We start from the raw sequence: 27,158 nt of genomic DNA, 5'->3' as shown, positions 1-27,158 counted from the left end.
CTGTTGTCTTTTGGGAATGCACTGCACTGAATTGGCATTGGTGTAGACTGCGTAGAAGTGTACCCTAGGCTGTAGTCTGGCATACACCTCCCGAAAAATGTAACTACACATCACTGTAATGATGACCTCCTGTTAACTTTTGTTAACTGAGAACCATTTCCCTCAATGGAAAAGATGCTTTTATTTACTGTGACAGCTAATGTTAGCATGTTGTATATGTGGGGAAAATATGTCGAGTATAAGACACATTTTTTGTCTGTGAACCTTGTGAGTTATAATGGAGCTGGATTTTGTACTTTTGTTTATGTTGTTGGCAGCACGATGGTGTGGTGGTGAAGCACTGTTGCTTCACAGCAAGACGACTCTGGGTTTGAATCCACTGGCCACTCAGGGCCCTTCTGTGTAGAGTCTGCGGTTGCTCCGGCTTCCTCCCACAGTCCAAAGACATGCAGGTTAACTGGTGACTCTAAATTGTCTGTAGGTGTGAATGGGAGCAAGAATGGTTGTCTGTCTCTATGTGTCAGCCCTGTGATAGACTGGAGACCTGTCCAGGGTGTTCCATGCCTGTCACCCAATGTCGGCTGGGATAGGCTCCAGTTTACCCGGAACCTGTATCAGGACAAGCAGTTACGTTAATGTTAATGATGTCACTATTGAGCCATGTTTTATGTGTATTTTATGTGTCAAATTAATCAAACTTAACTGCGCTTCACTGCACTGCACTTGTGTTGGCTACAGCATGAATTTGCCTTAACACAGAGGTGTTTGAAATGTCCCTTATATTTAAAATAAAAATAGTTTACTGAAGTTGCCGGTGGAGAAATGTTACCTCAGTCAGGAGATACTGTCTGTTAATACATGAAAAGAAGTATCGTTTAAACTTGCACCAAAGCATGACGTGCCTATGAAGTGAGCTGTGAGTTTTGTATACTGTTCATGCGTAGTTAATATGTCATAACCTGTGATGGGGTGACACAGAGCCTTTAAAGGAAGTGTAGGGAGTGATTGAGGACAGAGGGCACAGTGGTGAGAGGGCTTCAGAGGAAAAACATGATATACAGTAATCTACCCACATCAGTGCCCAGGCAGACATTCCCAACAAGGCCTGAACGTGCCCACAGTCACTTTCTCATCCAGTCCAGCTCAGTATCAAACATGCATAACCAGTGACATAGGGGTATGGCGTATTCACACGCGTAACACTGGCGTGTTTGATGTTCTTATGATGCTACGCAGCTCTGTCTGGACTTCCCCTGAAGCTCAGTTAGTTGATAATGCCAGGCTTCTGTTAACTGTAAGTGCAGGGCAGAGATGGTGATTACTATGAAGCGCTGTGACCATAAGAGGAATGCGGAGGGGTGGGGGCATGTCTGTCTGGTGTCTGAGCGGTGTCTCTAAGGATCGTTGAGCTTCCCGACTGTCTCCGCCGCGCCCGCATTGCTATCCTGAGACAGGAAAAAGGGAAGAGCCGGAGCACCTCAACACTGCACCTCCTTTCCTTTTGACACCTTGACCAAGCGTCTTTAAGAATGGCTTGGATACAATCGGTGCTATTTCCTGCATCACCCTCTCTGTCTTGCACCATGAACATTTTGTAGTTACTGAAAACCCTTAAGAGGCAGGAAATGTTTTAACGGTTAAAGGGTAAGTCTAATATTTGTCATCCTGGCCCCTATTTTTCCATGACTTGTGTCTAAGTGACTAATGGACAAAGCATTGCAATACAAAAATGCTGTAGTTGACAGCTGCAAAACAGGCTGTGATGTAACCACACGTGGCATGTTCACAACTTCAATGCTCATCCAATAAAAGGGTTTGTTTTTACCACTGACAGGCTCAGATTGTTTTATAAGTGACAACAATGGAAAGGATCCCTACAGAGACAGACATTTTGATAAAAGAGTAATCAGAAACACCACAAAACCGCAACCCTACAGTGCATAAATGGCTCGAGTTGGTACTTTTACACGGTAACTTCAGTTTCAAAAGTTGTTGCCATTCATCCCTTGGACACAAAAACATGGAAAACAAGGCCCAGGTTGAAAAATACCAAATTTACCCTTAAATCTATGAGAAGCGAACTGTGTTTTGCAGCATACTGTAATTCTTACCACGTCACTCGCACTGGAGAAGTCGTTGTTTAGCAAGCTTTCCAGGGCCATCCAGCGGACTGGCCTGTTCTCATTATCCCCCAGACAGTGGTAATCCATCGGAAATAGGTCTCGGGCAAGGGCATTGTCTGTTATCTTCACCTGCATGTTGTCGTCAATGCTGTCAGAGGAGGGGAGAGACACGAGAGAAATGTTGGCATCTTTACTTTTTAGTAATTAAATTCCAGACTAAATCACCTGAAAGCTACAGGGAAGAACTGAAGACAGGTGACGGCAGCTCTGAGCCGGGTCAGGGACACTTACACGCAGTTCCTGGCAGCGAGGTCTTTGTGTATGACCTCCCTGCGAGCCAGGTAGCTCATTCCACATGCAATCTGGATGGCCATGTAAACCAAGTCTTGCTGAGAGACGGCCTGAAAGGAAATGAGGGAGAGCGACATAACGTGCAGTTGAGAAGCAGAGACAGGAAAAACACAAAAAATGGGAGGGGGCGAGGACAGGAGACCACATCGGAGCTGACGTGACTTTACTGTGGTGAAATTGGTCTTCTGTGTCAAATTGTTCTTACTTCCTTTGAATGGGAACACAGTCAGCTCTGGGTCAAATATGGGAGCGACTAACTGTTTCGTGTTTTGAGCCACAGGCATGGCTCTAGGGAAGGCAATGTCGGTCCTCTGTCACCGTCAGCAGGTCAACACTTTTGGCTTTTAGTGAAATATCACGACAACTGTTTGATGGATTGCTACGGCTTGGTGCAAATATCCACTGAACCAGAAAGACTTTTCCTCGGCTGGCATGATAAGCTGACATTTGTGGTTTTGAGTGAAATATCTGATTAACTGTTGGATGGAGTGCTAGAAAATGTGGTTCATGAGAATCCTTGTCAGTCACGGGATGAGCTGTAATAACTTTGATGATCCTTTAAATTTTCTTTCGTGCCAATTAGCATATGCTAGCATGCTAAATGGCTAATTTTCTTTTTGCTAAAACGCTGAATGAAGACCGTGAACTTGTGAACAATACACCTGCTTATCATCAGCATGTTAGCACTGTCATTATGAGCACGTCTGCACGCTGTAGTTGGCATCTGTGAGACAGATCACTACAGTTTACAGTTTACATCAGGACAGTATAAACAGTTTGCAACCTGCAACCCTGCAGGCACAATTTGTCTTTACGACAGCGGTGTACCGCTCTGAAACTGTGAGGCGCCGAATCACAAATGTAACAGTTCTTACATAATGTCGTTTTAATATTGTTGTATGCAACAGATGGAAAACAATCTGAATCCCAGAAAGTCCCTTACTCAAAGGTTTGAGCAAGAGTCTCAGAAAGTTATTTGTTTTGAGCTCGGAGCTACAGGAGGGCTTGTAGACAATAGATCTGCCAGCAGGTGTGTCTGGGACCAAGTGTATAAACATCCTGTAAAGCTTAAAAGACTACCTTGCCTTGTAGGAGAGCTCCTGGAGTAACAGTACCACATATTGATGCGTATATTGGTTTTTTAAAGTATGTAAAAATACTGATTAATATTTTGTTTAACACAGTTTTCCCTTAAGAAAATTCAGTCATTTAAGGCCGTTAGTCGACTAGTTGCCCGCATGTTTACGATATTAATGTAATTATTAAATGATATATTTTGGTGGTTTGAGTTGAAGGTGTGAGAAAGAATAGTATCAGTAACATTGTTAACACTGTGCTACATTACAGAGAAATACAAACCGTACTAATGAACCTTCATTAATATAGGCCTATATTTTATCTACAAGTGCACGTCACACACTGAGCGAGCCGCCTGTTAATGACGCTGTGGGCTAATGGACATGTAGCTACTTCCATGTTTCAGATGATACGTCATGTTTGTAGTCGATCAATGAAGATGAGTTTACATATCACCTTGGGTTCGTCCTTCACTTTCTCAAAATGATCCCACACTTTGGATTTCCTGCCCGACATGTTATTAACTAGCCTGTGGAATAACTGCAGGTACCAGCCCTGGAAATGAACCTGACTCCTGTCTGACTGCTGAGCGTGGCCACTTCCTGTGTCTGTCCTTTCAAATTAAATTCCCACATGGTCCAGTCATACAGGTTTTAAATTATTTTGACAAGGCGCAGCTCCTAACAGAGTTTGTTTTTTCTGCGACTAAGCAACTAATTGCCAACTAATAACCTTTCTGTTTGACTAACTTTTGGTCGACTATTAGGGGCAGCCGTAGATTTTAGGGAGGTGCAAAGACATCTCCCCCCCAGTACAGGAATGCAACACCTCTCCAGAGCAAAGATACAAGTCAGTCTAGTCAAGGTCGGACTTTGTGGGGACATAAACTGAAGAAAAACACATTTTTGAGTGTTGCATGTTGTATTTCTGTATCCGATCTAATTCAGTCGGCTGCGCGCGCGCGCGCGCACACACACACACACACACACACACACACACACACACACACACACACACACACACACACACACAGTGGAAGTTTTTCAGCTGTTCAATCATCAGGCAGTGGACAGCTTGATACAACCTAAATTAATTAATCTCACAACACAGGAAAGCAAAGTCCTGGCAACCAGTGAACAGAGATAAGAACATTTTAAGGCAACAATTCCAAGTTAAACTGAGATGTGTGGAGCTGGTACCAGACAGTTCAGTCAGGTTAAGTTAACAGTTGGGTTGTCAGTGGAAAAATGACAACTGTGGAAAAGGTCAACAGTGTTTTGTTTTGTTTTTGTTTTTTTTCTTTTTATCTTCCAAACCAGATGTTCACTTTCAGAATGAATGCCACACTATATTATTGTGCCTCCTTGGAGCTTAATCTCACCTGTGCTGATGCATTTCTGATTTATAGCTCGATGTTTATTGCAACAGCACAACTTAATGACTATGTCTTTGTCTCTGACAACTGCCAAGAGTACATAATGAGATTGCTGAGAACTAAGGTGCTGATGTGTTACCTGAAACTTTACAAAGCGGTTTTGATTAATGCAAATGGATGGCATGCTTCGTCTTGTGATTGCGAGGTGTTTGCTGCATCTGTATTTTGCAGCTGATTGATCGGTTGGATCTGTGCTGTGGCTTTGCCAAGCACATCAAAGACTCCCTGGGGTTAACCTGTACAAAAGCCTGATTGTCTTTACATAGCGAATAAAAATCTCTGCCTTGAGCACCGGCTTCATGACTATATCAACAGTCCTTCTAATAACAGTGTAAACAGTAGTTACTGGTACGTGTTGATTGCTGCAAACACACAAAACCTTCTCTCAGGCTCCACTCTTGGATAACATCTGACTTTTCTTCCAAGCAGGGGGATTAATTTTAATAGTTTAATAAATGTCTCAATGCGATGCCATACAAGGCTTACATTAAGGTATTAATCTTAATGGTTAAATAAGTGATTCGTGTTTCTTTTATCCACCAAATGTATGCTGACTTGAAGCCTCACCTGTGGGTTGTTAGCCTCAGCTAGCTTGCATTGGCGCAGAAACAGCTTGAGATTGCCCCAAGCCATGAAAGGCAGCAGCACCATGGGCTTCTCTCCGTCCTCTGTACATACGTGACTTATAGGCAGCAGATTTCTGCAGGTGGAGAGAAAGACAATCTGAAGAACGGGAACAGCGTGTAACAGACAAGAGCATACTGTGAATAAATGTGTAGCTGCACGTCAAAGGGATTACTGGAAGATCGAAGTACGTGTTACCGGTCAGCTTCCAAATTATTGCCAAATTGTGGAAGAGGAAGTGTCAAAGTATTATTTTGCTGACCACAAAAAGAAGAAAGAGGAAGGAGCGGGCAAAAATGACGACAATTTTTTGTCATGTAAAGAAAGTGAAAGTACCAAACCTCCAGATAAAGTTGGTGCAATAGCTATACAAATTCTATTTTAATTTTAAGCAAAATTCAGTGTACTTGGGCAAATTCACGAAGGGACAGGGCAGCTTTTGTGGCCGCTAAACCTGCGCAAATAAGACAAAAAGAAACGGTGTAATTCTCAAAGCATCTGCAAAAGTTAAAAACGCACTGTTACTGTGCTGCCAAGCAAATAACCTCTAACATCTAAGATCAGCTCTTACTGCCATGCGCTGTTGCAATGAAATTATTAGCTTCTTCAGAGAGTTGGAGGCAGTGTCTTAAGTTAACTTTTTTCACTGCCTGCCATTGTGGTAGGCAAGTATATTTTTTTGTCTGTCACCAAGACATTTTTTTCTGCTCCTTTTGAAATCTATACACTAAATGAAGCAATAGCATTTAGATCACTCAGACATAATTTAATGCAAACAATGCTGTCATTCAGTGTTTGATATATTCAGATGCATAGTAAATTCACAATATTTGAATTACACTGTGGCTTTCAGGGAAGCGCTGTTTCACAGGGGTCAAAGAGGACCTTACACATGCACATGCGTTCATGAATGCACCTGAGAAGAAAAATTCACAGTTTTTTTTAAATTGATGATTATTGGTTAGGATTCTGTGAACTTCAACTGTCAGTCAACACGAATAAGGTTCTACGGCCAACAGAGAATAGGCGATGATGTCACAGCGCATTTTATTCTGGGGAGTAGTAGCCAGCGGTCAGGCAATTTTAACAAGCTACTGAATGTCACATTTCCGGACGTGTTTCCCGACCTCATTTGTGGTTTGAGTGCCAACACATTCGAGCAGTTCCAAAATTATAAATCTCTCAAGGCCTACCTTAAGTTCACAAATGGGTGTATGACCTGCAGATTTACAAACATTTTTTTCCCATGGCCAACACTGCATCACAATTAGTCATTACAGTTTGTCTTTCACTTGGGTCACATTGTGATTAAATTGGTTACTTACTGTGCTTTCCAGCTAAAGCAGCTGTTGCAGTGGTGTTGTTGTTGCTGGTCTTTGGACACTGTTTGGGACTAGTTTCCCTCATGGCGATTAAGTTTAGCTGTAAATGTGGAGGCTATTTTGATTTTTTTCTAAACCAGTCAATGTTATTTATGTCTTATGCACTATCATTGCCTTAATGAACCTCCAACCCATTGGTGATGCTCAGCTCCAGTGGTTAAGTGGAGTGTGCACAGTGTCTTCTGCGAGCTGGAAAGCTACTCGTGCTCCATCAGCGATCCGTTTCCCACACTGGTCGTGAGAACGGTTATGCAGCAAACGTTCACCATTTCACCGTGTTACCAAGCTGGATCTCACGGTCGTCTACGGATAGTTTGTCTGTAATGCAGCTTCTGCATCCTAAAATCCCACAATGCTTTGTGTTGCTTACTACCACTTACGCCACGATACTATTCTGTACAGCACTGCTTACAGCTCCATGCAGCAATTGTGGGTGACTTTAAAATGCGTAGCTCTATCCAATCATACGCTAACCTTCCTGAACGTGTCCTTCTGTTGTGCATTTTCCATGTCCATGTCTTTTGTGAATCAGAGACGGGTCAGTTAGCAGCAGTGTTCCATAATTTATGGTGCTATCTTTATGAATTCACCCCAATGTGTAAAAATGTGGGGTTCTTTCATCAGCATTCAAACTGAGCTTTTTAAAAGACGACCACAGGAACTGCTGTGGCAGAGTACGACATTGGGTTCGGAGTAAACCAGATTTTTTTTACTGCTATGTTATGATCTGAGTCTGTCGCAGAAGTGGACAACAGTTATAAGGAAAAACCAACGTCTGTCTTTAACCACAGTACTGGTTAATACTGTGATTTGAGCATGTGACAATGGCATCATGGTCTAAGACGCAGACCACGTTGGGAATATGTAGTGTTTTTTCTTGTTTGAAATTCTATTATATTCAATATCTACATTTTTTGTCACATAAAGTCAAGTGGCACAAAAAAAACAAAAACAGTTACTCGAGTTTGCTTCCACTCACCGATGATGAAGTCCACGAAGCTTGCAGCTTTCAGTCAACATCATGGTCACCTGCACCTCAGACGCATGATCTGAACAATTTCAACAGACACAAAATCGGATTAAAAATTAAGCAAAACTAGAGTAAAGTTGAAAATTTAAGGATATCATTTCTGTGCTCTCAGACAACATGTACTGTTTGATTTTTATTTGTTTCCCCCACAGATTTCCGTGCCAACAATCAACTGTAGTGGGAAACTTCAGAGGAAAACTGACTTGTGCCAAGCTCACTGAGGTCCAGTTTTTAATCAGTGTATGCAGCTTTGCCATCGTCTAGTACTTATGGAAGCAGTATTGTTCTTTTCCCAAAAGGCCCATGAGGAGGAAGTAAAGAGTTTAACAAAGCCAAGACTGGCATGGGGTTATTGTTCACTGAGTGGTATCCACCCCTCCCTGAGTAAACATAAGAGAATGGAGAGGTCAGAAGGCAGCTGGCAGAGAGAGCTGACACATGCCGCTAACAAAGAACCTGACAGTCCTGTATAAAAGTCTTTTCACTGGCATGCAAACCCTGCAGCATGAGTAAGAAATATAATTCATTAGCTGTCAAATCGGTGTGCGTATTTACTGGGTAGCTACGTATGTTTCAGTTGATTCGTCATTCGTTTTACGTCTTTACAATCTTGTTTTGGCATTTCAGCGATTGCTTATTAGAAAACCCACAGTGAGCTGCACATCAATGAGAGGGAGGAAAACTTACAACACACATGACTTGACAATATTTTCATTTATTTGACAAATGTGCATTCAGCTGTGCATTGCAGCCAGGATGGAGCACGTACCTTTCACTGTCTTCACAAAGACCTGCTTCTCCTTACTGGGGTCCTTTTCGTCCAGCAGCACGCCGTGAAAGATGCGGCCAAATGTGCCTGTCAAAGACAAACCACAGGTTTTTTATTGGAAGGGAAAGGGCAGGAGAGACACAGCCAGAGGCACCACATACAAAGATCGAAATGTCACCTCGCTCACAGGTCGCCACGCCTGGCTGATCTGTGGACAGAGGTGGACAGGCTTCTGCTTAAAATGCTTTGTCTCTTAAAAGGATTAGGCAGCTTTGGCTCTCGTCTCACTGACGAGCGCCAAAACAAGAGCGATTCACTGGAGCTCAGAGGACCTTTCATCGCTTAACGATTCAGAAATACATATGATGTGGAAAGGCCAAGTGAGCACGTTCATCATCTCCTTTGTCTAAACTGTCACCCCATTGCTCCAGGACTTTACGGAGGTAAAATGCCATTTAAGAACATAAACCATCAACATAAACTGAGAGAAAAGATCTGAGCCTTGAGGCTAACTGTGCCCTGTGTTTCAACAGGAGAAGAGGCGAAGCATAACAACAGGGTTAGTGTTTAACTGTCTCCCTCCCGCCCCTGCCTTCTCCGTCAAGCCTGTCTGGACCTGCCGGCTCCCAAAAACAAGAACCCCACTCAGAGTTCAACCATCTCTGAGACATGGAGTTGTATGTCTTTTATTTGTCGTTTCTTAGTTGTTATCTCTAGTGTTTTTTGATATTTAATTATTCATTCATGGCATTTTGTGTGAAGGATCTGATGTGTGTGGATACATGACTGCACTGGCAAGTCAGTTGGCAAGTTGGATAGATACTCAAGTACAGATAATTTGCTGGCGTGTTTCCTTGCAGATGGCCGTGGAGGATCCTGATAATTTAGTTGCGGTAATTTAAACCATACAGCTAACTTTAACTACCTAGAATCAATATTTAAACCAGGGAGGGTCTGGACTGAAACCTGACCTTAAAACCACTGCGATAAAAAGACTCATACATCTAACAAAGACTAACTAACCACCATTGTGGAAAGAGCAATATCAAAATGATAATGAAAGTTTCCAGCTACTTTATTACACAAGAAAAAATAACAGGATGAGCTCGCCAGAGCGGATATGTGTATCATTCAGCCTCAACAACATGTTTGATCACCACACCCATGCAAAGTACAATTAGTCACTAGTAAAGTTAGTCACGTCCGACGCAAACAAGATAAGAAAAGGATTCAGTGGAAGGGCAAGTTATCAACAAGACTGCAAATCTTAAATGGAACAAAAGACATGAAAGGATGTAGAGTTCAACACTAAAAGAAGACATATTGCTGACAGTTGCCTAAATGTCGTTAACAAGCAAAGTGTAGCCAAGTGAGATCAGAGCCAGCTTAACAAGACTTAAGGCCCAATTCCTGTATGCTAACAGTAGCAACCAGTGCTCCTTCCCTGCCAGTCTGCACTAACACAGAGTGCTCCAGGGATCATGTCTTTCTGTAGGCTGACGCAGAAGTGACCGTTGCACTAGTTGTCAAAAAGCCTTGTCAAAAAGCCGATGGGATTTTTGCATTAGATTCTGAATTACTGTAGAAAATAAGCTCTGCTGCAAACAAACGTTTATGAAACTTACACATTTTGTTTAGCGAAATACTCAAAAATGAACACCACCTTTACGATTTTCGAAGCTTAACCCTATGGGCCCTAGGCGTTTTTGGGGTACTTTTACTGCCTTTACTTTTAAGCTCATATCACAGTCATTATAAAGGCTACATACACATGCTGTATCTTGTTTTTTCAGGACAATGTGGGCTATCCAGATTTGCCATCATTTCATGTCCTTCTATGTGCCTGTATTTATATTAATTTTTATATCAATGAAAAAAAAAACAACAAATCTGTGTAACTAAATTCTTACATTTTTACATGTATCTCACCATAGCAAGTTGGAAGATGACATATTCTACCATATATGAAGAGGGGAGACTGTCTGGAATCTGGCAATATAAGAACCATGATGCTGGGACATTCTGTCACTTCACAGCTGTCCAAAACATGTGGTTTGTGCCAGGTGGACATGATTACCAGTATTTTTTCATTATTGCAAGAAATTCCTACGGCCCTGTCATGCATGCATAATTAGGCCTCAGTTGTTTGGGTGCGCAAAGGTGAAGTGCGCTGGTCTTGTCATACAATGTTTGATGAAGTGTCAACTGGACAATATGGAGATATTTGCAACTTGAAAGCTGGACTACAAATGTGGATAGACAGGGAGAAACACACGCAAGCCTAAGACGCGGTAAGATACGATATTCCACACTATATGAAGTGACTGATAACAAGATCTGTATAATGGATTGTAAAGAAATTCGTCAGGTTTTTATTTTGTAGACACTTGATCTGTATTTATAGCGTGATGGGATGACAGCACAATGATGTGTGTGGTATCATTGGAAAGCTCTGGTCCTGCGCTTTCATGTGATATGCATGGCATTTCTGTGCGAGTCTGCATTCGTGAGTAATCCATCCAAGAGTAATGTGTGTGCAGAGCTGTATGAAAGCTCTGTTATACATAATTTTAGTGTAATTTTATCATTTTTTTTCGCTGTGAAAACATTGGACTACGGACAAGTGCTCGGTCTTGTCGGAAAGCTACAATTCTGCTGTTTCACGTGATATGCTCGCTATGACACATGGTCGCAGAGAAAATCCACAGAGAAGAACGGGTGTGAATTTGGACACGCTATGCATCGTTTGGGCCCATAGGGTTAAATTCAATCACCAGAAGTAAAATGCTACACACACAGTTGCATGACTAATGTCGCCCCCACAGCACCGCAGTAAAGCCGTGTTCTGTAGTCTCATTAAGCCTCTTGTTAGCATTCGACTCTTAAGACACATAGAAGCTTCAAAATTCACAAGTGAGGTATTTACCGGTGTGTTTTATGTCATAGAAGAAAATGTGAAAGTCTCTTAAGCTTGGGTGAGCCCCAGACCTTGTTTCAGGCATCTAACCCAAAAACCAGTTGACTTCAAGATGTGGGAACCAGAAGTGCTAACATGCTCACTCATTTCTGGGTTTTAGGACTCATTCTGGAGCACTCAGCAGCATATTCCACTCTGGGGAAGCATATTTGTCAAAATGTAGGACTGACATGCACAAATCTATGATAAAAATAACATGTTTAGTCACGTAGCTGCCAAGACATGAGCATACTACTACATTTTTTTGTAATGCTTGTTATAAAGAAAAGAACCATAATACATTATAAAGATTAGATGATAGCTATTTTAATTTTTAAATCTTTGTTAATGCGGAAAACACATTTTCAGATTTCTTTAATCGCTTGTGCAGCGATCTTACCAATGATTTTTTCAGCTGCCCATGATTCTTTGAAACCTCTGTTTGGAGGGCCATATAGCCCCAACGCTTCACCATACCTCTTGATGTGAAAGTGCAAAACAGAGTGGTAAGAGCTAAGTGGCAGGGGCAAGGGGTGTATTGGTATTGAGCCTCACAGACATATTTCAGTATAGATATAAATGACGGGCCGACTAATTAACAATGCCATCAATGGAGCCACGGCACTAGCAAAGAGATATTTAAATATATCTTTGAGATTCAGGGGTTCAGTTGCAGCTTTTGTATAGGGATGGTAACTGATAACATTTTACAGATACCAATGCCAATATAGACTCTGCATATTGATCCCATTCTTTATCATTTACTTATTAATTCCTTATGAGTTTTCTAGAAGAAAAGTAGGCCTACACATGTCTGTAGCGTCACAAATATTTTACTATCTCTGAGTCTGAATCCAGTATAGATTGAATTGGTTTTCTTAGTCAAAGAAAAAGTCTGCTAGGTCTGTTTGTGTGGCACTAATGTTATCATAACAGGACATTTAACCTCAGTAAAGGACGTGATGCTCTGTTGGGAAGCAGTAGCACTCGTGCGTAGGGTGTCAAATACATGGCATTCCTGGAATTTAAGCTCAAGTTGCGTGGAAGATGTTCCAGCTTCTTGCTGGTGTTTCCACCCTCACTTGGAATGTTCATTTTGCAGACATTAAAGCGGCACTGAAGCCAGGCTTTGGAACGTTTCTCTCTCTACGCCATGGCTCCTTGTTGTTGCAAGTTTTAAGCAGTGCAGACGCATGAGTTTTACGTCACTAGTTTTGCAATGCGCAACTGTCAGATTACTTCCTTTGGTCGATGCCAGCATGTTAATCAGAGCTCAGAGGCATAGAATTTAGAAAAGATCGCACAATTTGGAACCGGTTTTTGATTCCCATCCCTACTTTTGTGAGATTTTACAGAAAAATAAAAAATAAAAATTAGGCACTGCCAATGTTCTCGTTCGCTTTCTAGACAAAAACAAAGAGCATAAACCATCAGAGGGCCTTAAAGCAGCATTTAAAAACAGAACACCCACACTCTTTGCTTCCATTGTACTACAGTCACCCTTGGGTAACTATTACATCATTCACACAACCACACTAAACCCCACTGTGGGCAAATCTCCAGAAAGTGAAGTACAGTCTTGTTCAGTTCCATCACTCCATGACGATGCTGAATTGTCTCCAAAAGCATCCAGCATCCAAAGTGCGAACTTCTCATCGAGCCAAACTGAAGCCCAAATAGTTGTGTTTATCTTTGATACCAAGCCAAAGAAAGAGATTTAGAAACTTCACTGTCTATGGCTTTCTGTCAATGTGTAATATGCCTCAGCAAGAACAAACTTTTGCTATTTTGGGTTCATGGCAAGTTTCCACTGACACTGATCTGACGAGGCATGCTCATACATTGCAGGGAAAAAAGCAGAATTCGTGTTCATAGGTCACCAGCTGTTTTTTTTTTTCCATCACAGACACACAAATACATGGATGATGGAAATGTTTTTTGTATGGCTGCATTCATTTAGCTACTAAACATAAACAGAAATCACGTTTAATATTTAACGCACCAGTTTCCAAAGTGGTAACCTGGATAGTTACAATTCACAGCTGTTAACAGTCACTAGTAGAACAGTATAAATCTTAAAGACGCTGAGCCTGTTGCGTCTTATGAACAGAAAAGTGTTTCTGATTATACTTTGCATTTTGTTCTGAACGGGGCAAAATATATCTCTGATCGAGGGCAATACACCGGTTTCAAGGTATACTGTGATACAAATGTTGACTGTTGCCGTACCACGTACATTTGCTTATCTACGATATTGAAAAAAAGTGATAGTCTGGTGACCTGTCCAGGGTGTACCCCGCCTCTCGCCCAATGTCAGCTGGGATAGGCTCCAGCCCCCACACGGCCCTCAAGAGGATCAGCAGTTACGTAAATGGATGGATGGATAATTATTAGATATACGATATAGATATTGTGCAGTGCAACTTTCATTGCTTAATCAGACTGACACAGTTGTCATTTTCATGACCAGTTCCCACATTGTGTAGATAGCGTCCATCTGAGCGCCCATGGGTGTGGAGGTCTTAAAATGAGGTGTGGTCAAGTGCATTGTTGGTGAACTGCTATTTTGAGGCAGCAGAAAATGACTGTGTCACAGCATTTTCCTGCTATTTAAAGGGCCCATTATTCAAATAGTAAGAAGTGCCTCCATAGGCTGGTTAACAACATACACTGTTCTTGTTACACACAAAGGGACGCGCTGATGGGTTGCAGGTGTGTGAAATAATACAACATTAATGAGGCAAATATTTATTAGATTCTGTAAAATGTGAACGTAGCAGAGAGCAGAGCAGGGAGGGAGGGACACTGTGCACATTTACACACGAGGAGCAGCGTAGCTTCATTGATAATATCAGAAGTTAAAAGTTTAGTTCCGTTTCCTCTGTCGAGTTTAGAGCTGCAGTTTCAAGTTTGCTTGGTGTTGCTTCAGTGTCCCGTGATATCTGCTGCAATGACATCACAGCTCTTACTGCATTAGGATCCAACATGTAATTAGCAATGCGTCACATTAAGGTGCACCTGGCTGCTACAGAAAATGGGAGATGACACTCTTAAGGGTGGAATCATGTTACGCCCAAAACAACTATGATTAATTAATGGACTAAACACAAGTCCGTTACTCATGGCGCATTACTTTGCACCCAGATAATGCGCTGTTCAACTCCAAAAGGCCAGTTGGACACGCCCCAAATGCACTTGTGCTAAATCGTTTCAATCAGGCCCTACATGCTCATGCCACTTTCTTTACTGTCATATTTTATTGACCTCTTATCTTGAGAATCTTCTGTCTCATTTGGTATTTTATGTGTTCAATGTCAGCGTTTTATTGCTCTGTTTCATTTGTGCACATCTCTTTGTGTTTGCATTTTCAAAGAGTTCTTTCTTGAGGAGACTGGCAACCTGATCCTATGGGTTTTGGATCTTTCTTGTTACATGTTCAATTTGTTTTCATGCTGTTTGTGTAAATGCAAGTAAGTAAAAACATAGATATGTTCCTACAACATAAGCTGGAGTGTGTCATTTGCCAAATATGTCTTATTTTTAACTTCTGTCAGGGAGTTTTTAAGGGTAATTCTCAGACCTCAGCACAAGGTCAAAAAATGCATGCACCTATTATGTCTATGTATGATTGAAGTGATAAGAGATGTTAATAATTACAGCCACTCCATCAAAAACCTCTCCACCAACATGCCACTCAAAACCGCACCTCTCATACACAACAACACTCCTGAGCAGAGCAGGGGGAAGAAATGTTAACCACTCTGCATGACACAACCAGTGAGCAGCACCTCTTTGAAGAGCCAAGAGCAGACACTCTGAATTTGTGTTCCACTTTTCAGTGGAATCCTTGAGATAATGTTCACACCCTTCTGAGGAACACAGACGTGAGAGCTACTTCAGGAAGAATAAGGGAGAGACAAATACCTTCATGCAAGACATCACGCAGTGTGACTCTCTCCCTCGAGATGGCAATGTCTTTCACTTTAGCTTTGGCCTCGATTAGGGTGACACTCCTCAGGTCATTCTTCTCAATGCGGAGAGAGGGGTAACCTGTGAGGATGGAAAAACACAGACTCGTTTTAAAGGCACACATGATCCCAGTGTAAACAAAACACGTTTAAATGGATTGACAGGTCTTTTAACCCAGATTAACACTGGGAAACAACCTGGGGGACTTCTGCTTTGCATCACTTTTGACAGGGACGCATTTCTCACACACAGATAGGTTTCTGCTGAAATGCACTCCGTACTGCCGTTGAATTGAGTGAATTCAAGCAATTACAAGAAACACAGTCATGGACAGTACCCTGCGCATGTTGCATCAACGCTAAGTCCTGTATTACAGCACTTACATTACATAACCTACAGACGTACTCAGTGTTAATGGCCGCTGCTTTACTGAGGTCGGAGAGACTCTGGTTGGGAAAAAAGTACACACAACATCCCTTACACAGACGAACAAACATGAGTATACACGACCCTTTTATATCAACACACTCCATGTGTACACAACATGTCAGTGATGAGAGATAACACATTCTAACCTCCTGTGTCTGCAGCTCGCTGCCAGGATGAACTGTGCACAGTTGCTTAGACAGATTGTAGATAAACCAGGGGACAAGGCAGACAATGGGAAACTCACTGAAAAACAACCTCCAGATAAAGTTGGAGGCAGCGACAGTCAATCTGCCCTTGGCCTCTTCTTCCTCTTGTCTGATACTTTGTTCAGAAAACCTGAGTTGTGAGCTCGATGTGTGAGAATGAAGCAGAGGCGTCAAGATGAGGTTTAAATCTCAGAAACAGATCTGGGCTTTATAAGGTACTTTGATTAAATGTTTAAATCTCTGCTGGAGTGTGTCAACTGTATAATGAGCAGTAACACAGTACAGGTCAATGCTGCCCCCTGGAGGTCAAACTAAAAGGGACGTTTATTTTCTGCAATTGATGACAAGCTGTGAGCGGTGCTTCCAATTCCGTTGTGCAGTGCATTGTGGGACAATAGTGTCCATCCAAAGCAAGCTCAACAATTACCTTTTTTTTAAAGTCACTGATGCACACCTCATTTGGTCTGAGTAACTCTTGGTCACCATAAGCTGACCTGTGGAGGCATGGACACAGGATCTCTGGGAGTGTCCTGTGGTGTCTGGCACCAGTGTGTTGGCGGCAGATCCATTTAGTCCAGTGGGTTGTGAGGTGAGTTAATGGCACGTGCCACAGATGCTCATTCAGATTGGGATCTGGGGAATTTGGAGGCCAGGTTGACACTTTGAGGTCTTTGTCACATCTTTGGGCCATTCCTGAGCCATGTTTGCAGTGTGGCATGGTGCATTATCTGTCCGTCTTTCTTTTAAGATTGTTGAGGAATTGCTAAAAAATTAACGACTATTTGCGGAATCAATTCATTCATCAATTGTCATGATTCATCAATTAATTTGAAAATCCAAAATGACTTAAAAGTAGTAATAAAATAATGGTCAAAACTCCCATCACAAGTGGTCAGAGCCCTTGTAAACATCTTTATATGACTCGTTTTATTTGACAAACAGTTCAAAAACCAAATATTCAATTTACAATTACATTGAACAAAGAAAAGCAGCAAATCCAAAACAGTTTAGAGGCTTGAAGCAGAAAAGATTCAGCATTTTTTCCTTGAAAAATGAATGAAATGATGAATCGCTTGTCAAAATTGTCAACAGTGAGTTTAAGTCTGTGAATTGACTTCCTTAACAATAAAATATTGTTTCAGCACTTACTGCCGAAGCTTTTCCGTGACTATTCAATTCAAAATACCTTAATAAATATCTATCTAATTTTAAACACATGGCACATCAAGTTTCCCAACAAAGCCGACGGAAAATGTTAGTATAAAGCAGGTGAGATGGAGAGGTCATGATTCTGAGGCTTGAACGAGCCACCAAGAGGAAAGGAATTTTAAAATTTCTATAAAACATGTGCTTTCACTCTTCTGTTCACAAAACAGTAGAAATGGACAAAACATGGTTTTAAGTGTTAACGTTCATCACTGCGGTGCACAAGACGACCAAACAGTATTACAGCTCTGAGGATTAAATCGTCTCTGGCGCTTCACTGACACTTACTTTTGGTTTCATGAGGGGGAACACCAGGGTTTTGGAAGGAGGAGGCAGCAAGCTGGAGAATGGGTGCAGAACCAGGGTGATTGTCTGATGACAAGAGGAGAGGAGAGCGGGCGTGAGAAAGAAGTGATGTAATGGTGAGCTTGCTCAAATTACAACATGACCCGAATGAATGAAGGGTTGTATACTGTCAACTGATAACACACAACACTAATCAAACCAGGCATGCTCGCAAGTTGAGTAAACCTGCCCATCAGGAATTAAAAAAAAAAAAAAAGGGTGGATGGTGGTGCAGACAATCACATTCAGCAAAGCACAGGTTATGAGGAAAAGGCAAGTGGGCATAACAGGAAGTGAGATGTGGGTTTGTGACCACAAGAGGGCGATGAAGGATCATACAATGACAAAACCCACTTAGTCACACAGGCTTTTGATTAGGAATGGTTTATACATATATTATTTACATTATTTTATTCACTTACTTTACTATATTTATGTTGTAAAAGTTTACTCTAATTTATCTTCTATTTTATTATATTTATTATTATTTTATATCTATCATGTTTTATCCTTATTAATTTTAATTGTCTTTTTAGTTCCCCCCCCCATTTTTTAGGCTAGATTTTCTTTAACTATATTATTATATTTTTTTTTTTATGGAAATTTTATTGTGATCATTTTTATCGTTTTTTGTCTTTTTAATCTACTAAACCAGTTTTTATTTCACTTCTGCTTTACATTTACCACTATTTCTGTTGTTACAGCTTTTAAATCTATTTTCTTACATCATCATTTTTATTGTCTCTCATAGAGTGGTCTTAGATTGTTAAATAGTTTTTTGCCTTTGTTGTTTTAATATTCTGCGCTTGCTCTGTTTCATTTTTAGCTGGTCAGTTATCAGGCTTGAATCTAACAACTATTCCTTCAAAATAAAACTGAATACTAACTGAATATTAAAATCTATTCACAAATCTAATTTAAAATTGTGTAACAGTATGGAAGGGGGGAAAAAATGTGTATTATGGTAAGTTTGAGGATTAAAAATGACAGGTATTAAAAAAAGAAAAGAATAAATATAGGGATAAATAAATAAACGGATGAATAAAGAAATAAATACAGAGATTATGACCTCCGTCATTGACACAGAGACACAGAAACAGCAATAAATAAATATAATCGTACAAAAATGTAGAAATAAATGTAAGATATTTATTTATCCATTAATGCAATGTTTAATTATCAACATTTTTTCCAGTATTTCCATATGTATTCACATTTATTCATTTATTTTTTGATTTATTTCAGTGTCAATTTACTATATTTTTCCCCACCGTATTCATTTATTGCTGTATTGTTTTCTATTTTTATTTATTGAATGATTTGTTGATACTTAAGCCATCTGACTAATGAGATATTCGTCAAAATGTCATATGAATTCTGGGGCTGCTGTAACAATGGTGACATTTTATTGTGGCAACCTTGACTCTCATTTCGTGGCCCTGTCACTTGCACTGTAATTAAAAGGCCAAATCCACATGATAAACACAAACTGATCAGTGTGAAGCCTGCCAGAATATTCCTTTTCTTTCCACTAAAACATCACAGATTTACCCATAATTATAATGGGAGCCAGTCAAGACAACAAGAGCTGGCTGAGTAATCACACTGCCTCTGAACACCAACAACAACTAACAAAGAGCTAAAATGTGCCAGACACTCACTAACTGTATAATCCACTGAGGTAGGGAAGTCAGATGTTTCGATTTAACTCTTACGATAACTTTGTTACTGTGTGTCTGTGTTCCCCACCTTGTTCTATATTTACATCAATATAAAAGCCTGCTTGTGCTTCTCTTAACAGCTGAACACTTGGCCTGACGCAAAGCACACAGTGCGCACATTTACACATTGCTCAGTAGCACCATAAAGTCAGAAACCATCACTGCAGGAGCTCTGTGTTTCATTACAATCTTATGATACTAGTTAGGCTAATTAGGTCATTCACAGTCCATTACTGCATGTGGCAAAGCACACACAGTTGCAGATGCCAGTGTGAGAAGAGGGAAAACAACTATGTCAATCTGAATCAGGTTGAATGTAATTCTAGGTGCCATTTCATAACATGAACTGATGCTACATCTTGTTACTGAATCTGATCGCCTGTGGGTAATGTGGTGAGAGGGGGTGAAATCTCTTACTGGTGACGGGGGCAGCGTTGTTTGGAGTGTCAGCCCGCAGGTACTGTGTGGTCTGTGTGGACGGCTGAGACAGGCCCTGCGAGCTACCGCTGTCACTCACGCTGAAAACAGAGAAGAAATACAGAGTCGTTATACAGAGGCACCAAGGATTGTTTATGAGCAGAGATTTGTAAAGCTATAACTAAGTTTGCATGTGAAGTCTCTTCTCACTTCTACAAGCTAGTCTCAAACCAGTGATTTACTAAATGGGGTTCCAACGTTAGACCTGAACATCTCAGCTAGGGAAGATCTTAGCAATGTGTAAACCAGTTTCCTGTAACTTAATATAGTGTGCTGCAGATAATGAGCATCATCAGCAGTTTTCTTTTTATGTAAAATGCCAAGTGTAATCAGTAAAACCAAAGACTGGTGGGAAAATGTCCTCGCCATGGCATCGCTACTCCCTGACAGGACTCCAAACTTCATTACAAACTAACTTAAACTCTAAATACTAGGGCTGCAACTAATGATAATTTTCATTATCAATTCAAATTGGTCATATTCTTGACAGTCCATAAAATTACAGAAAACACAGGAAAATATTGATCAGAATTTTCCAGAGCTGAAAGTAACATCTTCAGTTTCTGTTTTTATCAGACCAACACTCCAGAACCAAAAAATATTCAGTTTCCTGTCATAAAAGACAACAAAAACAGCAGATATTTACATCAGAGAAGCTGAAACCAGTGAGGGTTTTTTAACATTTTGCTTTAAAATTATTCTCAAAATAGTTGCCACACGAATTTTCTGTTGATCGACTAATCTAACTGATTAGTCAACGTCTCAGTTCAGCTATAAAAGACAGAAAAATACCTTGATCTAACGCTGCTCAGAAACTTGATCTGACAGACCAACAAATATTCCTATATAAAATAAGGATTCCATAATGATCAAATCAAGGCCACTTTACAGCAACTTATTTTAAGATTTAATTATCACATGAGTCAGATTTCCACAGAAAGTGAGAAAACAATCTTGGTATAATTTAAATTTACTGTCCTGAAGGCTCAGATCTCATTTCACATCAATAACCAGTGTGGCTGCCTACAGCCATCTGGAGTCGAGATTACAGGAAGCGAACAACGGGAGATCTTAAGTGCAGGTTTCAACTTGATATAATCCTCTCTGTGGAGATGACCTATTTTTGTTGGTCTTTGAACAGCAGCATTCTGCAGAAAACACTAACATAACTTCCACAGGTGACAGATACACGGCTGTAAGTCTGCTGCGCTGTGTGCTGGTTTTCATCAGTTTCAGTATAATGAGTGTACTCGGCTTAAATGACTCATAACAAAAGGTCTGTTTGGAACCAGGACAAACCAGAGAAACAAACCTGTCCTCCATCTCCACTCTCTTCATGCTGTGCAGGTGCAGGATGGCCAGGATGATGGCCACGAGGAAGATGACGATGCAGCAGACGCTCACGCTGATATAGAACACCTGGGTGGAGGTGGTGGGGGCGGTCACACCGTCGACTGACGAGAACAAGCCATACGTTAGATATCAGACACAGCAAAGGTGGGACAATGGGTAATAACTGCACACAAATACCGTCACCATTACAGAAAGCTTCAACAGTGTTTGCTACTACGAAAGAAGCAGAACAAAGATATGGAGGATGAAAAGTGACTGAAGTATAATAAAAAAAAAAGATAAATAAAAAATAATGATAATAAAATAAATACAGGAATTAGTAAAAATAAAAACAGAAATAAATAAAAAAAATAAATTGTATTTTCTTACATAGATGATTGTCTGTTTTCATGTGGTGCGCTATGGGCCTTTCTCTGTCCTTAACAAAGTCATTATAATTATTATTATTATTATTATTCGTAATATCAATAAATAAATAAAGGGATAAATAATTGCTGAAATCAATACAGAAAAAATTAAATAACTGAATACAAAAATGTTTAAATCAATATGGAAATAAATAGACTGATGCACAAAACGTTGATAATTTAGCAGTATATAAATAAATATCTTAAATTTATTTCTACATTTTTGTACAACTATATTTATTTAGTTTTTCTGTCTGTATGTTACTGAGATAGAAGGCCCAAACCTCTGTATTTCTTTCTTTCTTTATGCATTTATTTCTTACATATATTCTTACATATATTTTTCAGCATTTACTTATTCTATTTAGTTATTTTTTTTACACATTTATTTATTTTTTAATCATTACTTTGTTGGTCAATTTTCTTCCTCCATACAGGTTAAAAACAAGACATAGCAATTAAGAAACTTGGTAAAATGGGGTTATCGTTGCAAAAAAAATACCATCCTCATTAACGAAAGCCTTCTTAATTTTTGAACAACTTTTAATTAATCTTCATATTTTTGTGTGTGTGTGTTAATGAGGTAGGAGGTCCTAACTGCTGCATTTATTTCTTTATTCATTTATTTATGTATGCATTTAAACATTTATTATTTATATTTAATTTGTCATTTTTTGTCCTCCATACATACTGACAATCAGACACAGCAAAAGAAAAACTTGGTAAACAAAAAGTACCACCCTTATTACAGTGTTTGCTTTTATGAAAGAAGCAGAACAAAAATATGACGTAAGGCGATGAGGTAAAGACATGAGTGAGAGAGAAAGAAACTATAAGTGCACTGGGGGCTCCACTTAGGCTTAATGGAGTCCTGGAAGAGTAGAAGCTGTGCCCAGGATCCAGTGTCTGAGAGCTTTTCTCATCACCTCTCTAAAAGCCTCTGAGGGCCCCAGGTTCTGCGGGCCTACCCAAGCAGAAGAGAGACAACCCACTAATGGTACTTTGTTACTGGGGCAGTGGGCTCACAAAGAGTCTGAATAAATCCCCCTGGAAGAGGACCGCCACTCCAAGGGGTGGGGGGGTGACAGAGTGCACTTCAATAGGAGAATGAATCCTCCTCTTTGAGCTCATATGCCTTGGTTATGGAAAGTTTGACTAATGTGCACTGCTATACAGAGAGACTTCTCAGCACTAATCTGGCCACCGTCTTGTCAGGCTGATGCCACCTATGATAAACAATGCACGGAGTTGCTACTGAGGGGTAAGTAGAGCAGGATGTGGAGGGAAGATTACTTACAGTCAGGCCGTGGAAGAGTGTTGTTGTTGGGGGGAATGGGAATCTTTGGGTCGGAATCGATTCCTGTTCACACGGAGAGAAGGACAGAAAATTATATCAACTCTGGTGAAAATATACAGACTTCATTCACACAACCCCAGCGTAATATGTAAAACAAAACCTTATGATTAAACTAAAAACGGCCTTGATAATGGCTGAAATCACATACACCGAGGACATAGAGAGAGATGTTTTTCCACCACATCTCAAACTTTCTTTCAACATAACCCTGTAAATGTGGTCTCTGTAATTTAGCAATGTTGTCTGTGGTGTTTTAATAAGTGTCGGGAAAAAAAAAGCAGAATCCTCAAAGCTGAGGTAGGCAGTTTCATTCTGGTGTCATTGAGCAAAAATCCCATATTAGACTTTGACCATATTGTAATTCAATTGAACTGAGAGAAAACTAGACTTCTACAGGCTTTAGAAAATGTAGCTCGGAGATGTTGGCCAATCAAAGGTCATTGCAGTGACAAGGCGTTTCTACTGGCTGTTCTACAAATGCAAATGTGCATGCACTTTGTTGAAAGCCTGATTCAATGGATGAGAATCCTGCAGAGAAAGGTGCTACTCCAGCATTGGCAACAACTGCGTACACTGCAAGGCAACCCAAAAAAAGAGTCTAAAAGAGAGTATGGCTGTAAACAAATAACTCACATGTCAATATCCGCAGAAGATTTCAGAGATAAGGAGAACATAGCCTAGCTTTCTGCTGAATGGAGCTGATGGCTCATGGCTGCAGCTTTGAGTTCAGGTTCATGTATCTAACATTAGCTAAAGCCTTGAATCACCCACCACTACACACCACCTCGCCAGGAGGAGAGCGGGCAGCAGCTCTGCAGACAGACCCCCAGTCAGCCACAGCAACCTAAACCCCAGCTCCGGAGGACAGGACATCCAAGACTCCCAGCTGAATCAGCAAACTTTCTGTTGCTGCTGTTACACAGCTCAGACCTGCCACTGCTGCCTGCTACCTGCCTGCATTGGGGGGGGTTTGCACTGGTCAAATTCGAGCCACTACATCCGCCTACCGAGGACCACATCTGCAAAGCTGCTGCCAGCTCTCCACCAGGTATAGCAGTCCTATGCCGCAACTAATTCTTGTCTCATTTTTGGTCTGATAAACAGAATCAGAGAACGTACATTAATGTACATACAGTTGTAGGAACAACAAATAATAACCTGACTTGTAGTTGATCAGTTGGGATCAGAAATAGCTTATATGAAAGGCAAAGGCCTTTAGATTATGCTCATTATACCAAAATAAAGTTGTGCATCATTCATTGAGTTTTATCATTTAATTAGGACAGAAAGGTCAGATCTTGCTTGGACAAAAGTCTTGTCGTGTCTTTAAACGATTCAACCAATCACAGATTAGAGCTCCACCTGTGACAAATACTGTAATTAACACATTCCCAGGTGTGTATAAAAAGAACCCCAGCACACCAGACCTTCATGTGAAGTGCAACCTGACCGCTGACAACATGCCAAAGATTCAACCGCAGACCAAAGTGCTGATCATCAAGAGCCCGAAGACCAAGTCTGCTGCTGAGGTGGCAGACATCTTCAGTGTATCCAAATGTCAAGTGGAGAGGATAAAAAAAAAAAAGATTTGAAGAAACTGGTGACGTTCATGACAAGCCCAGGTCAGGCAGACCCCGTAACACAACTGTCAGAGAGGACCATTTGTTGCTTCGGCAGTCCAGGGCCAGCCCTTTTTCAACTGCAGCAGAGCAACATCAGAACTGGTCACCAGAAACTCCTGTATCTACCAGAACAGTTTGTCGAACTCTCTCACGCAATGGTCTCCATGGCCGAATTACTGCTCACAAACCAGCATTAAACAGAAGACAACAAAAGAATCGTGTTGCATTTGCCAAGGCCCACAGCTTGCAGAAAGGATGGACAGTGGAAAAGTGGCAGAAGGTTGATTTTTCTGATGAATCATCCATTGAACTGCATCCCAGTTGCCGCAAATACTGCAGAAGACCTGTTGGAACCTGCATGGACCCAAGATTCACCCAGAAAACAGTCAAGTTTGGTGGAGGAAAAATCATGGTTTGGGGTTACATCCAGTATGGGGGGTGTGCGAGAGATCTGCAGAGTGGATGGCAACATCAACAGCCTGAAGTATCAAGAGGTTCTCGCTGCCCATTACATTCCAAACCACAAGAGAGGGCAAATTCTTCAGCAGGATGGTGCTCCTTCTCATACTTCAGCCTCCACATCAAAGGTCCTGAAAGTGAAGAAGGTCAAGGTGCTCCAGGATTGGCCAGCCCAATCACCAGACATGAACATTATTGAGCATGTCTGGGGTAAGATGAAGGAGGACGCTTGGAAGATGAAACCAAAGAATCTTGATGAACTCTGGGAGTCCTGCAAGACTGCTTTCTTTGTCATTCCAGATGACTTCATCAATAAGTTATTTGAGTCATTGCCGAGATGTATGGATGCAGTCCTCCAAGCTCATGGGAGTCATACACAATATTAATTCTTTTTCCCAAGGCACCATGACTTTATGTTCTGATGTTATTGGAGCATGTTTGTGTATTCAAAATAAAGCATCATTTCTACAGTACATTATTTTTGTATGCGACAAGACTTTTGTCCAAGCAAGATCTGACCTTTCTGTCCTGATTAAATGATAAAACTCAGTGAATGATGCACAACTTTATTTTGGTATAATAAGCATAATCTAGAGGCCTTTGCTTTTCATATAAGCCATTTCTGATTCCAATTGATCAACTACAAGTCAAGTTATTATTTGTTGTTCCTACAACTTGGATAAGTGACAAGACTTTTGTCAGGGACTGTATGCCTGTGGTCGTCTGGTGGGAGGGACTTAGCACAGGGATGTTCAGAGCTCCAGAGGAGGGTATATTTTCAAATTCTGCTGTTTTCTTTCTTTCTGCCAACCCCAACTTTAAAGGAAATTAAAACCATAAGAAGACTAAATGATAGGAAACAAGAAAGTGCAAGATAAAAAGCAGGAGGGCTTATGTTGGGTTTTGCTGATCAACTAATCACCAACATCCAGTATTCTTCACTGTTAGTTCATAGATGACAAGAAGGGACAACCTCGCAAGCAGGGATTTTGTTAGATGCCCAGGAGCACAAACCTGGAATAGCTTTTATAGGTTAAGCTTCCTAAAAATTCTTTGAGAAGTTCCAGTTGTTAAAAACGACTATACGTCAGTAAGCTTGGGACGCAATTAAAAAATTAAAACAACATGCATACATCATCATTTATCCTCTGCTTTGGGGCTACAGACACTGGTCTAGAACTAAGTTGACAGGTATGATTTCCCAGCGTACACTCTAAGCACCACCCAGGCAAACAAAGATTCTCTTATGGCTGCTAATTTGACTCATGCTCAAAATAAGATGGGAATAAATTGGTTTCCATGTGGAATATGGCAAGAAACCTTCTGGCCACATGTAATTATCTTCAGGCAGATTTAAAAATAGCACAGAGCTGAACACAGAACACAAAAACCTGTTCATCTCCCACTGTAACTCTTCAGAGCATCTGACACACGGTGCTGACACACAGCCAGTAAATCACTAAAATTCTCCACACACTCAGTGTTTTATGTTGAATATATTTTGGCACAATTTATTTTATTATCACAGCAGATATTTTGAAAATGTCAAAGCAGTAATATGGAGGATGAAAAATTACACGCCAAGGAATAAATATATATGGAAATAAATACAGAAATAAATAAATAATAAATAAATGCCACAATTAACATAGAAATAAATAAATAAATGCAGATTTCAGTAAATAAATACAATTATTTAATTATTTTCACATTTATTTCTATATTTTTTATTTATTTGTGCACTTATTTATTGTTGCATTTATTAATACATTTTATTTATTTATTAATTATTTTATTTCTGTACATATTTATTTGTTCCTGTATTTATTCATACATTTATGTATTTATTTTCTTATTTAT

The 27,158-nt window shown here is 40.5% G+C and overlaps 1 protein-coding gene across 2 annotated transcripts in view; it reads right to left on the bottom strand.

The window, feature by feature from the left end:
* The window catches only part of ryk (receptor like tyrosine kinase), a 63,138-nt gene that overhangs the window by 6,321 nt on the left and 29,659 nt on the right, over positions 1–27,158 (bottom strand). Inside the window, exons 5-14 of one of the 2 annotated variants that reach the window (XM_049587024.1) lie at positions 23,158–23,220; positions 21,413–21,554; positions 20,041–20,141; positions 17,846–17,929; positions 15,672–15,797; positions 8,792–8,878; positions 7,972–8,041; positions 5,554–5,686; positions 2,415–2,524; positions 2,112–2,271 (exon numbers count right to left, since the gene is read on the bottom strand). In XM_049587024.1, coding sequence (XP_049442981.1) covers positions 2,112–2,271; positions 2,415–2,524; positions 5,554–5,686; positions 7,972–8,041; positions 8,792–8,878; positions 15,672–15,797; positions 17,846–17,929; positions 20,041–20,141; positions 21,413–21,554; positions 23,158–23,220 — 1,076 coding nt within the window. The remainder of the gene's footprint in view (positions 1–2,111; positions 2,272–2,414; positions 2,525–5,553; positions 5,687–7,971; positions 8,042–8,791; positions 8,879–15,671; positions 15,798–17,845; positions 17,930–20,040; positions 20,142–21,412; positions 21,555–23,157; positions 23,221–27,158) is intronic. The other variant, XM_049587025.1, reaches the window with a different exon arrangement.

Source organism: Epinephelus fuscoguttatus, linkage group LG10, assembly GCF_011397635.1.
Source record: "Epinephelus fuscoguttatus linkage group LG10, E.fuscoguttatus.final_Chr_v1".
Classification (NCBI taxonomy): domain Eukaryota; kingdom Metazoa; phylum Chordata; class Actinopteri; order Perciformes; family Serranidae; genus Epinephelus; species Epinephelus fuscoguttatus.
The sequence above is the reverse complement of the archived record's forward strand: the minus strand, read 5'-3'. Positions and strand labels throughout refer to the sequence as shown.